Source organism: Sorghum bicolor, chromosome 9, assembly GCF_000003195.3.
Source record: "Sorghum bicolor cultivar BTx623 chromosome 9, Sorghum_bicolor_NCBIv3, whole genome shotgun sequence".
Lineage (NCBI taxonomy): Eukaryota > Viridiplantae > Streptophyta > Magnoliopsida > Poales > Poaceae > Sorghum > Sorghum bicolor.
In genome coordinates, this window is record NC_012878.2 from 56,544,453 (window position 1) to 56,561,041 (window position 16,589).

Below are 16,589 nucleotides of genomic sequence, written 5' to 3' on the forward strand. Positions count from 1 at the left end.
TGTATGTTCACATAATTGACTTGGATGAGAATCCTGCATGTTACTGTGCACGGCACCTGATTGACCGGTCTGGTTTCCCTTCGTAGCAAAGCTGATGTGCTAGTGTGACAACAGTCTGTATTTCTGTGTTCTTTGAGAATCCCCCTGAGCAGGGACCTTTTGCAGAATTCAGGCTCAAGCTGTCCATTCACAGCTCCACTGTTCTTGGCATCTTCTGTGCATGCGAAATGTCACAAGTGCCTGATTGGGTTTAGAAGTTATTTTCAGGTAAAAGTTGCTATCATTTCTTTGTTAATCTTGTTCAGTGGCCCATGAATCTTGACAATGTTTTGTATAAGCTGTGCGCCCCACCAGCATGACATGTCCAGATCAGACTTGTGTTTTCTGACTCACTGCACCTGGTAAACTATCCGCATGTATATCTACTCGAAATGTTTTTTAAAGTATCTATGCACTCTGATTCATTGGGAGCTTCACAAGTCCGGGGAAAGTGACATCGTTGAAGAACTTTTGGTCCTCCTGCCAGGCAGCAAGAGCAACAAGGCTGGGTGTGGGTGCCACAACTGCAACTGAGTGGTTTGTTCATACGTAACGTAAGTTATGTCGATGGTAGATAATGTAAGCATACAAAATACAATGTTGTAATCAGCTGTGCATTGAATTTTCAGAAGTTGCAGGTAGAGCTATCTTTGTTTAGGACTATTGTCTCGGCGGCTATACTATATTGTATTCGTACGTGCGCTTGAGGCGACGATCCCAAATTCCCGATCCTCGTTGGACGCTGGGTGAATCATCAGATGCTGAATGTGTTGCTACTGATGGTGACATGGGAATGTGACGCCTCCGTTGCCAATAGATAATTTGGCAGGGCGACAGTCCGAGCTCCGGCGTACGATGCCTTCAGCATTAGTGGTGCCATTCAGAGCTGAACCTTTATCAGTGCAAGGCAGAGCAAGACGAGGTTGCTGTTGCTCAGTAGTGAACTGAGGTTAAAACTGCCATTTTTTGCATCTTCTGTGCACACACCGAATGAAGTGCCGACGTTTGTTCAGAAGAAATTTTTTTTAAAAAAAACAGATGTGTCGATCGAGCCTACAAGTTATTTTCAGGTAAAAACTAGTGTAGCTCCGAAAGGGCAACCAGGGGGAAAACAACGAAGCCATACAACTCCGCTGAGCCACCAACGAAGCCATAGGCACCACCGCCCATTGCCGTCTTGCAAGCCAGCACATGCACATCACTCTTCTCTCTTGTCTCTCGGCAAGGGACCTGAACTTTTTTTTTTTTTTGACAACAGACCTGAACTTCATGTTGCAACAAAATAAAGAAGACTACGCAGTTGTGGCGCTAGATAGTGTGTCCAGAGTCCAGACTCCTGTTTCCTGTAGCAATTATCCCATTCCCATTCCCAGCGGAGAAGAGAACCTTCCTGTCGGTCATGGATGGGTTTGCTTTTGCTGACTAGTTAGTTCGGTTAATATCACCACTCTGGAACCTGTAGACGGTGAACACCGCTGCTGCCATCTCCTGTAACAGGTTTAAGATGGTACCAGGAACTGCTTATGGTCCGGGAGACTACCATCAGGCCAGCTTCTACTGTCAAGAACATTGCAAGAACAGGGAAAGCAAACATGGCCTCTTTGGAAAAAGGAAAGAAATATGAACACGTTCAGGTCATCAGGCGGCTAAGAATTAGATCAAAGCTTGAGAGGGTCGTCCTCGGCTCTCAATTCCAGGCCTCATATCATACCGCCGCAGACATTTCACAAATCACAACTTATCAGCATTATTAAGCCAGTACAAAACTGCAGAATTGTCTATAACTCATTGAGCGAGCAAATTAATGTCATACAAAAACCAGGGTGGATTTGCCCAAAATCACTACCAGCTCAAGTCACACAATACATGTTCATATTATTAAGTCAACTAGGCCAACAGCAAACCGATTACAGAAGGTTTTGGTATCATCTTCCATACTTCCCACTTCTTTCTTAAACTCAACTCTAATTCCAGTTCACTCAGAAACTACACCCGGCGTTGCTTCCGGAGTCGGCATCCATTATGTGGAAGTTGGGTCACATCATGGATGTACATGATAGGAGATCGATCTCTCACTCTTTCGCCTCGGAAACCTTCTCTGAAGCTCAAGATCACTTTCTTCTTCTTCCTGAAGAAAGCAGCCCCTTTCACTTTCAAGACAACAGAGGTTAAACCCATCTTCCTGGCGGATCGTCCGACATGCTCTCCGACTGCTTCAGAAGCATACCGAGAGAGTCGGGATCGCCCTTTCCTGTCCTCCAAACAACCAGCGGAGGCCCCTGTCTTTTTATTTCCATCAGAGTCTGTCACAGTAACAAATGTCTTTTTTTTCTTCAGTAAGACATGGACAAAATCTCTCTTCTTCTTAGAATATTGTTCATGGTCCTTAGTAAAGTCACGCAAAGAGCTGAAAGGGAAGCCCTCCCTTGAGCTGGAAAGTTTTTCTCCAGTTGCTGTCCTGGACCTTTATGGCAAGCCAGAATGAAGCGAAAATGAGTAATCAGCAAATAATGGAATAGACAAATATATGTGTAAGTTGTTCCAATTAAAATTGCATTTGCCTACTTACATCGCCGCACCATTATCTGTGTTGTTGAAGTTGACTTGTGCGTTAGAACGAGTATCTTGACGCACAAAATTAAAACGGTTAAAATTCTGACGTGGATCCAAATCTGCAATTCCAGACCCAACAGGTGGGAAAGGCTGGATAAACAAGATTGATTCTGTTAAAATTCTGATAAGCAGTGATTGACGCTATGTGATCTCAGTATTCTATGGTTTACAAGGCATAATATCACGGTTCCACATGGAGAATGAAAAACGAGGTAAGAGCATGTGGCTAAAACAAGCAACACAGAAATATATAAACAGTGGAAACATTTTTTCATTCTTTACAGAATGTAAAGAAAAGAAAAGCTACAGACTTCTAAAATTAAGAACTCATGTGAAAACATGTTGCATGCTTGCTGATATTATTGTCTCAATTTCAAGCTCCAATGCAACAGCTTTTAGTTACTTTTCATGATACAATCAGGATATTTGTCAGCACTTGTGTAGATTCAGAGATGAGAAACCGACAACTATATGAAATACTATGCAAAGGATTGAACATTAATCAAAACCATCAACAACAGCTGTAGCATCAGGGAAATTGACAACAAGTGGCAGACAGTTTATGTTGTTGCAAATAGAATGGAACCAAATTGTTTTTCATAAAAAAATACGCCAAAGAGAAATCCCTAACCCATAAAAAAGTCCAAGATTGACAATCTTCACTTTGAAAATTATGAAACTACAACAGTAAAGTGATGCACTCACTCCAGTAGGATATCCTTAACACTTTGGACATCTCTGATCTCTCTTCTCTCTTACTTAAAAAGTATGTTGTGTGTCAATGGTCCAACCATTTTGCACTCTGGCACCCCACTTGGTTGAACACCTTCCCACTCGGTCACCCAATTCCCGCTACTTCGCACAGCCTCTGCTCCCCCAAATCCCCCACGGCTTTTCCGCTCCCCCCACCAGCCGCCAAATCCGCTGCACTTCTTCGCTCCCGCCATCGAATCCCTCAAAGGCTCTTTGGCCTCCTCTCGCCATTGGATTTCAGATTTATCATGTGGAGTTTTTTGAGATACAAACATGATAAGAATAACTGTGTTTTTAAGAACTGACCAACCAGAGAAAGGAAATGAAAGGTGATGATTCAGGAAATATTGATCAACCAGAGAAAGAAAATGAATGATGATTCAGGAGATATTGACTAACCAGAGAAAGTAATGGTTTGTAAGAACTGACCAACCAGAGAAAGTCATGAGGTAGCTATTGTTTTTCGTTCTCCAATTTTTCATATCAAACAAAAAATGGTGGTGATGTGTCCCTTTCATATATCAAGTTCTTGCCATGCACTGATCAGAGTGGCGCTTGCCATTTTGAATAATCTTGAATATTTCTGTGTTCATATTTGGCTTAACTAGGTTACGTCATCTTGCACATTTTTTATGATTAATTTCGTTCCTGGGCTTCACACAAAGATCTTGGTGCTATCTCAAGTTGTCAAGTGTGATGATTCAGATGCTGATGAACTTGCGGCTGCTTCTTCTAGATTGGATCCTATGAGAAATTTTAATGTGACCTTACTGGATCACGGTCATTGTTGACGATGGTCATCTTTGAAACACCAAAGTTATTGTATTAACAGCAGTTTTCTTTGTCTCATAAATATCTTACAACTAAAAGAGTGTCCCATGACCCTTGTTGTTTAACCGCAGCTATTTAACTATTTCTTCTTGCAGTCATGCAGCTATTTGAGGGTTGCCAAAATTAAATAATTAAATATCTGTCACAGTTTTTGTTTTGTACAGTATGTAAGACTAACCTGTTTCCTTTGCATTGTCACGGGACGAACCCTCTATGTAGAATATGCTCAGGTAAGTTCTCTCACCTTTCATGTTTTGATGACATGTGCATTGTCCACTGAAAAAGTTCTATGAAAAGTTTGTCTAGAAATTGCTAAGAGTTCTATGGAAACTAGGTACTTTCTGACTGAAGCACACACTCGGCTAAAAGTTTGTCTCAGGTAAGCTCTCTTACCTTTAATTAGTAGCGTCTGAAAGTGGCACCTTATTTGGTCAAATGAGTCATATAGACTCCAAGCTAAACCTTTATGGTTTATGGTTGGTTTGGTGTATGGTATGATGTGGATATTTATCAAGTAGATAATATGCTAATAATACGTCTTCTGTTAATCACAAAACCAGAGTTGTTATCAATGGTTTTGGGGTAACAATAGGCTAGGCTGCAGTTCTTTGCTATCCGAACGAATGTAAAAGATCATAGAGTGCAAGAGTACCCTCAAAACATGCTAGAGAATAAAAATAGTATTTGTAAGGTCTTAAAAAAGTCTGATATGATGATATAAACATGATAGAACCCCATTTGCCTAGGGATAGATGCAAGGTCTCCTAGATTTATTAACCTAATAGATCGAGAAAGAAATCAATCGAGAGAGTTGGGATGAGATAGACAGATACCCTGCTGTGTCCGAATGCATCGGAGGCAAAGGAACGTGGGAGGAGCTGCCCATGGAGAAGCCTTCGCGAAAAGGGATCCTCCGCGGCACGGCAGAGGCCCGCCCCAAGAGAGGCAGCTCGGCGGACGGCAAGGCGCGCCGATGAGAACATGGCCATCTTTCTCAATCTCGTGCTTCAGACCCAAGCTGCCCGTTGCCTTGGTGCCGCCTACACCGGAGCTGGAACTGGGGAGGACGGGAGCCGGATCTTGTCGCTGCCGCGGCTCTTCTGGAACGCCGGAGCCGAGCGCTGGAGCCTCGAAGTAGAAGACAGCCGGATCCGGAACGGGAACACCAGCAGCGGCAACCGGCAAGGAGCGCAACTGCGCGTCGGCGGCGGCGGCGCGGCGGTGGATTACTCGCGAACTAGAGGGTGCGTGCGGCTCGGGAGCTCGGCACTTCTCAGTTCCCACAACGCGTGAATGGGCCGTTTGTGTGCACGGCCTCTGAGTGGGCTGCCGGGGTTTGCAGGCCCGTACTCCCTCAATCGTAATAATCTCAAATCACGAGACGTTTGATTTTTTTAATTTAAATTTGATCATCCGTCTTATTCAAAATATTTATATAAAAATAGTCAAATTTCAGTTATTTTGAAGAATTTTAATTAATAAATCAAGCCACAACAAAGGAAATAATTTTTTACAAATTTTTGAATAAGACGAGTGGTCAAACTTGGTGTCAAAAAAGTCAAACATCTTATAATAATTTGAATTTGGGATAGATTGAGTAGATTCGTTCGGAGCATCTCGGCAAACGGCTTTCCCATCCATAATTTCTTTAGCTACATGAGAAAAAAGCTCTCTGTAACCGTTTGATATCTTAATTTTTAATCTTTTTCAACTTGGCATACCTCCTGCGCAAATATACACGTTGGTTCCGTGCTTGGCATCGATCTTTGTCCTCATAGTTAGCGGAGCTCTTTGTTCGCTTAGCGGGACTCTTCGTTTCGTTAGCGGGTTTTTGGAAACAAAATTTGACAAACAATTGAAGATGAGATCTTTTTCCTCCCTATATTATTTTGGGAGTTGGTAAACAATAAGATTGGGAAACAAATTTTGCCAAACAGTTAGAGATGCTCTAATATTACACGGCCTGCAAGCTCCAATTTACCTTCCTCAACCGCTGAGTAAGTTTCCTAAAGAAAAGTTAAGTAGTAAGTGTGTTTTACCTTCCTCAACCAGAAAACTGAATTTTGAAATTTCTTCAACTCTTAAAACCCTCGCTTGAATTTATTAGCACTACTTTTTACTATGAAACAATTGTAATTTTCTCACAACAAATTAGATCAGCATCAGCGTGAGCAGAAAAATCAGCCAGCCAAATAGGTAAGAAACTGAATTTTTATAGGCAAATTGTGTAATTAGTTTTTATTTTTATCTATATTTAATGTTATATGTATATGTCGTAAGATTTGATGTGACGAGAAATCTTAAAAAAATATTTTTTTGAGATGAACTAAAGAAGACCTTAGAGCAACTCCAACAGCTTTGCTATTCTTATTATGAAGGCTTTTTAGAATTTGTATAGCAGACAAATAGGCTCCAACAGATGTGCTACTTGGTTTTGTAAAATAGAAAGTTTGCTATTCCTTGATTTTCGTTGGCCATATATAACCAACCACTGACACTAGCTATCTGATAGTAAGGCTGTTGTGGACCTCTTCTTTTTTAAAAAGTTGTCTATTTTACAAAATAGTTAAATATTAGAATTTGACTACTAATTTTAGCCAAGCTCTTGAGGATGCTCTTAGGATGCTACGGAACGTAGGGGCATGCAGCATGGCGCGTGACGGCGGGAGTGGGACAAGACAATGCAGCGCAGGGATCCCCCGTGAGCTCGTCATCCTCTCTCGGCCCTGCCTCAATTCCACCCAAGCCCTCTATCAAAAAAAAAAAAATCCACCCAGGCCCAGGTGCCTCGAAACCGTTATTGGGCCCAATGCAAGATGGAGCCTTTTCCTTCCTTCCATTCTGCGTGTCTTTTGGCCCATGTACGAGTTCAGGCTGTCCTTGAACTTGAAGATTAGCGATTGTGCTACGACGACCTCAGCGCCAGGGAAGGTGGATAAATTCCAGCCGTCACTAGAGGCTTTGCATAATTTATTTCGATCTCTACATAATTTATACACTCAACAAGACATAATAACTGATAGCTGTAGTCCTACCTTCAGGCAGATTAAGAAAAGACTCGCATAAATAAAGCAACATAATTTTTGTAGAAAAGAAAACCCCCCAAAGCAAACAACGAGCATTCTACCTATTACAAACACCTCTCTGGCATTGCTTGCTACTACACGGTTTTCTGTTGAAACATCCTTTTAGGACCTCGTACAATCGTACTTGTACTTTTGGATGATATTTTTCAACAAACAACACAATTATTGGAAGGAACCCACACATTGCACTCCTATATAGTCTCCTAAAATGTAGTTGTAGCTGGACGCTGAACCGCACACACGGGGGCAAGTTGGGTGGAGCCATTCATTGACCACATGCATGCTCTCGAGTCTCGATGCTAAGGTTTTCATGTGAATTCAGCGCAAAATTATCTGTCATATCGAATCTTTCGTCACATGCATAAAGCATTAAATATAAGCGAAAATAAAAACTAATTGCATAGTTTAACTGTAAATCGTGAGACGAATCTTTTGATCCTAGTTAGTCTATGATTAGACAAATTTTGTCACAAACAAACAAAAGTGCTACAGTAGCGAAATCCAAAATCTTTTCGCATCTAAACAAGACGTATATACAGTGGCCGAACCCGAACAGCTAGCTAGTCTAGCTGCTAGTTGATTGCCACGCGAGCATGCAGATGCAAGCGATGATCTAGCTAGGCCACGCTAAATAAACAAATCGAGCAACTAGGTAGATCGGGTGTCGCATTGTGACGATGTTCGCCATGCAAGCCGGGAGGCCACGAATTCACGAGGTAGCAAAACGGACAGGATAATGCTCTGGGTCGACCTCGTCACTTGATTTCTAGTTGCCCCTATTTAATTTTATGGGCAGTGGTATACGTATAACAACAACGTACCTATATATTACTGGATCACTTTCTCATCCAAAACACGCCATGTGGTTAAAAAGAATCTAGTAGTGCCACTTGTTGGCTTGAGCTTATTAGCCGAATCATTCAGCAGTGTTTTTCTCTTACAATAAATCAGCCAACAATACTTTCTGTCATGACTTATCAGCCAAACAAAGATAACCCTATCACCCCAAAGAAAAATCAAGCTCAGATAGTGAGTCTCAAGAATTGTCTGCTCCAAGATCCAAGTGCATGCATGCATGATGTTCTACTCTCACCTTATCTGTTATCTCCGACTAATAATAATAATAATAATTGTTATTAATTAAAAAAGAAACATGACACATTGGCACAAGTATGTGGTATAGCTGCTCCTGTAAACATGCGCCGCCGACCAGCAATATAGTACATATATAGTTTAGCCAGTACGAACAGCAGCTAGCTAGCTCTTTTCCTCTCTGGAGGAGAAAGTGACAGGATCGAGGGAGTAGATAATTAAGCAAGGAGGGACACTGTATGGATCACAAGAGACGAAGCACGCAGAAACCCAGCGTTCGTCCAAGCAGATTAGCAGAATCAGCAGGCACACAGCGCAACAGCTGCGGCGTCTCGTCCTCTCGCTAGAGGACACGCTAGCTAGCTGCTTCGGTTGTTGTTGTGGTGGTGGTGGCGGCGGCGGCTTAAACAACGGCCCTGCTGCCCCTGCTCTCGCTTAGCTTTCCCCTGCCAGCCAGCTCTCTGCGCTGCGCGAGCGGCCTTTGCCCTCTCGCTGTCCCGCAAGGCTCCAAGCCCGCGGAAAGGCGTCGTCTCCGTCGTCGGCGTCGGCGTCGTCGTCGTCGCGACGCCTCGGCGACCGGGAGCATGCCAACGCAGCGACATGACGGCTGCCTCCACTACGACTGCGAACTGGCCAACGCGGGGGGGGGGAGTAGAGTAGAATATACTAGGACCTTGCCACTAGCTCGTCCGGATAATAGTTGACCTGCTCCCCCATCCACCTCTTGTTTATTTTATTTTACATCTAATCGTATTCGTGCGCTGCCTGCTGCTCCTTTTATTCTCAACTGAAGGAGGTCAATGGCGTTGTTAAATAATGGATGGACAGTTCACTCATGCAAAGCGTCAATGGCAGAAAAGACTATTGTATAGTTCAAGGGGCCAATCATTTTGGCAGGAGCAGCTTCCAGATAGAGTTTTAAATTCCCCCATCATTTTGCGCTGTTAGTCTTGGACCGTAGTCAGAGGCTGTCTATGCTATATAGTATGAGGATGCAATTCTCTCTTTTACTACACACAACCACTACTAGATTCTTAAAGAGGAAGTGAAAAACACCATATGTACAAAATGGTCTGACGTGAAATTCTCCCGGCTTCTGTAGTTACTCTATCAATTTCTTTTTTTAAAAAAATAGAAGAATAAACTACCCATATCTCTTTGTACAAACACCCATATATATGTATGCATACCCATTCCTATAGACATACACACATCTTGTCATATCACGTAGGGATACAAGATGGGTTATTCGTGAACCCGCATATAGACTTAGTTTTGCGAGTTTGCTATTCGCAAAAATTAAGTCTATTTGCATGTTCATAGATAACCCACCTTGCATCTCTAGGCAAATACCTTTTTTGTAAAGCTAGAACTAATGGCAATTAAATATTTATACATTCAAATCATCCGTTGTTTGACCAAATTGGTAGTTGTCAGTTTAGTTGTCAAAAATTATCATGCTAAAATTTGGGTTGGTTAGAAGGTGGACGCACACTTAACATGTCACAGATCAATCAAAAATTGTCATCACACCTTCTACATACAACAAGCGGATTAGATCATCTTAGGTAATACCAGCTAGCCCTCAGTTTGGATTTTAGTTTTACCTTGCTAGATTTTACCAACTACTAGCAACTTTTCCCTTCCAAATAGGTTTGTAGGTGAAAAGGTGGCCTATTAGCTTTTAGCTCTCCTTGTTTGGAGCCATCCTTACTAATTTTAGATTTTTATTAGTGTACAACTACTAGCACCAATGATCTACACAGGCTCTAGTACTATACTCATCTTGATCTATCGTATCCTTATGCACTCGCCCACAATGACATGCTAAGTTAACTTCATTATATTGTACTCCTAATTCATTAGCCAGTGTCGTCTGCCACCCCCACCTACGTACAAAAAACAGATTAGATTGTCTTACCCTTAATCTAGAACTCTATGTATCTCCATCTCTATCACATCGCTTATGCACTCGCTCACAGAGGCACACACTAAGTTAACTTCACAATAAATTAAAATTAGTCACTATCTCTGTATATAACACATTTGTCCTTACTTCATCAAGGATTTTAATATATATTTCGAAGGCTCAGTTTTTTATAGATGGATCGACACTTATCGTCATCCTTTGAAACCTGTCGATTGGTTTAATTAACTAATAGGTAATGCGATTAGTCGTCATCCTTGAGACTCCACTTATTGTGGTCTAATCCTAGATATAGTCATCGAAAAGGAGACACTTGTCAGGAAAATATTAGCTTGAGGATATATGACAGCGACAAACAAAACATGCAAAATGGTTTCAAGTGCAAATATAACACTATAACAGCCAGTGATAAGCTTGTGAGCAACAACTCATAAATAAATAAATCTTGCAAACTAAGAAGTAATTTTTATTATCTAAACGCCACCAACTGTGTATGGATGACGCATATCCTTGATGTAGACAGTTTATACATAAGTATCGGAGTTTAAATTTCCCTGCCCTGTGTATATATTTTTCTATTAATCAGTTTCTCTCTTGCTCTATGAAACTAGCGTTTTCCCTATGGTCGAGTGACTGATGCCACGTACTAGAATATTTTCACGATGATGTGCGTACTTATGTGTGTGTTTCTACTTGGTAATGCATACTACTAGTCACGTCACGTCATCTCACAGAAGATCAATGGGAGTATATGTCTATTTGACACGGCTCTGACTTCACCAGTAGTTTCTATAGACAAGCCATACCAAACACTTTTCGAGGAAGATCCATTTTTCTTGTGAACTGTAGAAAAGCTGGAGCCGTTTTTGGTGAAATGCCAAAGCTACAAAATGTAGCTCCTTCTCAAGTGTTGTGGCTCCTCCGGAGGAACGCTTGAGGAGGAGCTATGTCAAACATACCCTATATGGTTTTGGGATGAATTATGTAGGTGTGTACATATATCATACGATATATAAATAGTTTTAATCCAATTAAATCCAAAGGAGTAACAATATAGTACTACAGCACCACAATTAAATGTGGGGTTAAAGTTGTAATAGATTGGTAGACAATCTTAGGGTCTATTTGGTTCATATGTGAACTTTAATCCAAATCTAGAGTGCAAGGTGCTACGAAAAAATGTATGAAAGCATTTCTTCTAAAAAAATAGCTTGTACTTCAAAATGTTTGATTGACGTTTTGCTTTTTAGTAGTAGAAACATTTTCCAAAAGCTAAATCAAACCTAGCCTTACACTTATGCGTGCATAAATAAAACAGAGAAAATTTAGAAAATTTACCTAAATGACATGCTTGATGCCACTTAAAAACTTGAAACTTTGTATAGGTTGTGTTATGATGCGCTTTGTCATAAAAATCGTGGTTGAAAATCTGTTCTGAAAATAATCATAGAAAATGACAAATTGTGGTGCCTTTGCAAAACTACAATTTGTCATTTTGGTATGATCAATTTTTTAAAGATTTTTTGAATCTAAACTTTGTGACAAAGAAAATGATGAGTGTGCTAAGTTTCAAGTTTTAAGAGACGCCAAAGCATCTTATATTTTGCACATATATGAACTTTGAAGTAGTTATGACCTTTTGAGTTTCCAACTTTTGTCTAGCTTTCATATGAGGGGTGCACCAAACTATAGCTTGCTTCAGCTGCTATAGTAATAAGGGCGTGATTGCTTCGATGACGAAGAGAGCCTGTGGCTAAGTTGAGACATGGTTGTTGCATGGTTAACTAGATGATTATATACAGGAGTGAGCTAGTTGTTTTGTTACCGGCCGCTCTCGTTTAGTTCAGACTGCACACTCTCACTCATGGTCTCATGGACAAGCAAAGAGACGCGCCTGCACGAGCCAGGTTCAAGAGAAATGGAAATCATTTGCATCACTCATGGTCTCATGGAACCAAATGTCTGGTTTCTGTCCATCGCCATCTAGGCCAGGCTACATGCAGGGGTACTAAACACGTTCTAACTTGCTAAGGGAAAGTTGCAGCAGCCACAATAACCAGTATATATTGATCAGAGTGGATATACATATCACAACCTTGATGAACACTTTCAAGAGACTGAGTGGACATATCTTGATATTTATGAAGTCATTAGGCATAGGAATGGAACGATGGGTCCGTTCGACTGCCCTTTAGTTCAGTGCTACTTGCAGCTGCTGGTGTATGTGGTGTGAGAGAAAAATACTATATATAGCATGGCACAGTTAATCAGTGCTGGAATTAGCAGCCGATCCTCTGATGAGCACTATTTTACAATGGTGTGGTTCTGTAGGCAAAGCAACGACAACAAATCCCCTATATGAGTATCGACTTCGCCTCTGGTCGCATTACATGTGCCTTTCATATCGACGTAGTAGTATATATCAATCCACTCCACATTATAAGACTTTTTTAACATCAAATTTAACTACTTGTCTTATTCGAAAATTTGTACAAAATATCACTTCTTTTATCAAAAATTACTTAAATTTGACTATATTTGTATAATTTTTTGGAATAAAACGACTGCTCAAACTTAGGTAAAAAAGTCAAACATCTTATTATAATTTGGGATGAAGAGAGTATTACTTATCGTTGAGTTAATAACGTTGTTTATTTCTTCTATAAATTCAACAAAATGCAACTTTGTACTCCTAAGAGCAACTCCAGCAGGGCCCCTACTCAAGCCCCAATAGCTAAATATGGTTGCCCATACTCCAGACCCCATATTTGGTTGGGCATCCATATTTCTTTCCCAGACCCCATTCCTGTTGCCCCAACAGGACAGCCCCCATCCTCCATCGCGTGTCCTATCCCCAACGCGTGCTCCCTCTCTCTCTTCCCTTGTATGTGCATGACAGCTTATGGTAATCGGCTCGATGCTCTAATTGTGTCCCTGTCCAAAGGAAGAAGAAAGAGAAAGAAAAAAAGACAATGATGAGTGGGTCCCTTCTGTCATTCTCTCTAGAATTGGTTTGGGGGCCCAAATTTGGGTGCTACTGTTGGATTGAAGCAAAAAAGTTGAGCCCCAGCCAAGAAGTAGGGGGAGCATCCAAATTAAAAGTAAGAGCCTAATTTTAGGAGCTACTACTGGAGTTGCTCTAAAAGATACTACAACAACGTTGTACTCCGAGACCGAGCTATCATTTTACACCAACTGATGAGCATTCACATGTTTTTTTTATGCCCTGCCAGAAAATCACAGTGACGTCTTTTCTAAGAGATTGACGCAATTGAAGCTAAATGCCTAATTAAATGGATAAAATGGTTGTTTGAACTTTATAAACAAAACAAGGAACATATCATCATATAACATTGAATAGGAGTTCATAGAGATAGGTTTTACCTACGTGTGTTTATAGGGCTGACTATGCATGTGTGTTATGAACGTCTGCGTTATAATTGTAAAAATAAAATCTAAAAACATTGTTTACACTTTAGGCCTTGTTTGGATGTAGTCGGATTCATATCAATCCACATGTGTTGAGGTGGATTGGAGTGGAACTTGAACTAAATTTCACCCTAATCCATACCAATACACATAATTTGAAGTGAATCCAACAACATCCAAACAAGACCTTAGGGTTTAGAGGAACAGTTCTCCTTTTACGATATCATGCTGCGTTGACAGGCCAAGAAGACATATGCACGTCCTGGTTCGATTCCATGAAGTGGCCGGGCACCTCAAATTGGTACCCATGCGTCACGTCCTTTTAATTTGGATGCGCAAAATCAGGTCGGAATACGTCGACGCGCTCCGTGCCGCTTTCATTCCAGTGGGCGGCCGGGCGGGTAGTACGTACCAATGCAAATTCAGCTGCCCATGCACGTACATATTCTTTTCGTGAAGGACAAACTCCCAATAAATCCCACCCAGTGGCCGCTGACCACCAGCTATTGGCTATTCCAGCTAGCGCCCGAGGAAAGAAAACATTGCCATCCATCGCATTCGCAATTTCGCATCATATCTCTGGCTTTTTCGTATGGATCGCTGACGATCCAGCGAACAGCGGGCGCACAACGCAACTTTGTTTAGTTACACCCAAAATTTTTTAAAAAATAATTTTTTTTTTCATATCAAATCTTGCAGTACATACATGTAGCATTAAATATAGATAAAAAATAACTAATTGCACAGTTTACCTGTGATTTACTAGACAAATTTTTTAAGTCTATTTAGTCATGTTTAGACAATACTCCCTATGTACTCATAAAGAAAGCCGTTTAGGATAACAACACGGTCTATAAAGCATAACTTTAACTCCTTAACTTTATAAAAAAATATTATCAAAAACTGGTATATATATATTTTTATAAAAGTATTTTTTCAAGATGAATCTAATCATATGGTTTTCACATTTTTAAACTCAAGAACTTAAAAGTTATTCATGATATATATTCTCAATGTTTAACTAAAACCTTGTCCAAAATAATTTTCTTTTTTACAAACAGAGTAATTACCAAATACAAACGAAAATGGTATAATAGTAAAATAAAAAAACTAAACAATGCCTAAACAAGACCTCGATCGATCTAAGGTGGCGAGCTAAGGGAGCATTCTCTCCATCTAAAAAAATAATGTTTTTATTTTTAGATATCAAGTTTGAATGTTTGTTTTATTCAAATTTTTGTAAAATATAAAATAAATAAATTATTAGCGAAATATTTTTAATGATAAAATAAATGTTAACAAAATATATAATGTTTATGTAAAAAAATTAATAAGATGAATGATTAAATAACATGTCTAAAATTTTAAAACGGCACTTATTTTGAATGGAGGGAGTACCTTTTGACCAGGTAGCGAAAAGGGTCTCTAATCTAGTAGTTAGAGCACCTGAGTAGCATCCAGCAGACCTAGGTTCGACTCTCTGTGAGAAAGAATTTAAACAGGTCTACACTAAAAATTTTTAAAAATATATACTAAAGTTCCCCCTACTAACTTTGGTAAAAAAAACCCCTTTTGACCAGGTATGGCATCCAGGCTTTTGCATTGGGTCGGAGCGATTCCGGTCCCTCGTTGCACACCCCCATGCATGCAGGTCCATCCTCCTATTCCTACCTTCTCGTTTTCGGCCATATGTTCGCCTCGAGATCTCGCTCGATTTGCCTTGTTTAGGCCTTGTTTACTTCCCTGAAAAATTTACAAAATTTTTCACATTACCCGTCACATCGAATTTTTAGACACATACATGGAATATTAAATATAAATAAAAATAAAAACTAATTGTACAGTTTGGTCGAAATTGACGAGACGAATCTTTTAAGCCTAGTTAGTTCATGATTAGATAATATTTGTCAAATACAAACGAAAGTGCTACAGTGTCGATTTCTCAAAATTTTTCGGAACTAAACAAGGCCTATGCTTGAAATTTTTTCGCGATACTGTAGCACTTTTGTTTGTTTGTGGTAATTGTTGTCCAATCATGGACTAACTCGGTTTAAAATATTCGTCTGGTAAATTTCGACCAAACTGTGCAATTAGTTTTTATTTTTATTTATATTTAATATTCCATATATATGTCTAAAGATTTGATGTGACGGGAAATCTTGAAAAGTTTTTAGATTTTGGTTGGAAGTAAACAAGGCCGATCGTCTTGTTTTCGGGTCCGGTCAGGTCTACTTTGTGCTGCCTGTCGTGTCCAATTGCGCGGCATTGCATGAATGCGCGTGTGCCTGCGCGTTTCGTATGGATGCCAATGAACAAATGAACCAAGGTTGTAAGTTCACACCGAAAACCAAAAAAATTTCAAGATTCTTCGTCACATCCAATCTTGCGACATATGTATGAAGCATTAAATATAGATAAAAACAAAAACTAATTACACAGTTTACCTATAAATCGCGAGACGGATCTTTTAACCCTAGTTAGTTTATGATTGAATAATATTTGACACAAATAAACAAAAAATACTACAGTAACAAAATTCAAAATATTTTCACATCTAAAGGCCCAAACCAACGTCCAACGACGAGGTATCAGATCGGTAGCTAGTTGCATGCACGCGGTTGCTTTTCGGTGCAGAGAAAAGCTACCGGAGGAGGGAGCGAGCTCGTTCTCCGCCACTGCGCATCTATACGAGCAGGAGCCGGGACGCCGACGCCCCGCTTTTCTTTTTTTTTCTTTTTTTTGCAAGTGCGTGCATCTATGTGAGAGATTCACTCCCCCCCTCCTCCCCTCTCACCCCCAAAAATAATTAATGTAATTAT

At 40.3% G+C, this 16,589-nt stretch overlaps 1 protein-coding gene across 1 annotated transcript; it reads right to left on the bottom strand.

The window, feature by feature from the left end:
• On the bottom strand, window positions 1,771-5,558 carry LOC8061121 (probable ribosomal protein S11, mitochondrial). The gene is made up of 3 exons (XM_021448390.1): window positions 5,070-5,558; window positions 2,609-2,742; window positions 1,771-2,503 (listed from the first exon to the last, which is right to left on the bottom strand). Exons 1-3 carry the CDS (start codon window positions 5,223-5,225, stop codon window positions 2,026-2,028), a joined length of 768 nt encoding a protein of 255 aa, XP_021304065.1. The 5' UTR covers window positions 5,226-5,558; the 3' UTR covers window positions 1,771-2,025.

Excerpts from the sequence above, each read along its gene's own strand:
- LOC8061121 (XM_021448390.1), bottom strand. The coding sequence starts at position 5,225 with ATGGCCATGTTCTCATCGGCGCGCCTTGCCGTCCGCCGAGCTGCCTCT. Across the intron at positions 2,743-5,069 it reads ATGCATTCGGACACAGCAGG|CCTTTCCCACCTGTTGGGTC; the intron begins GTATCTGTCTAT and ends TTGTTTATCCAG. Across the intron at positions 2,504-2,608 it reads ACAGATAATGGTGCGGCGAT|GTCCAGGACAGCAACTGGAG; the intron begins GTAAGTAGGCAA and ends CTTGCCATAAAG.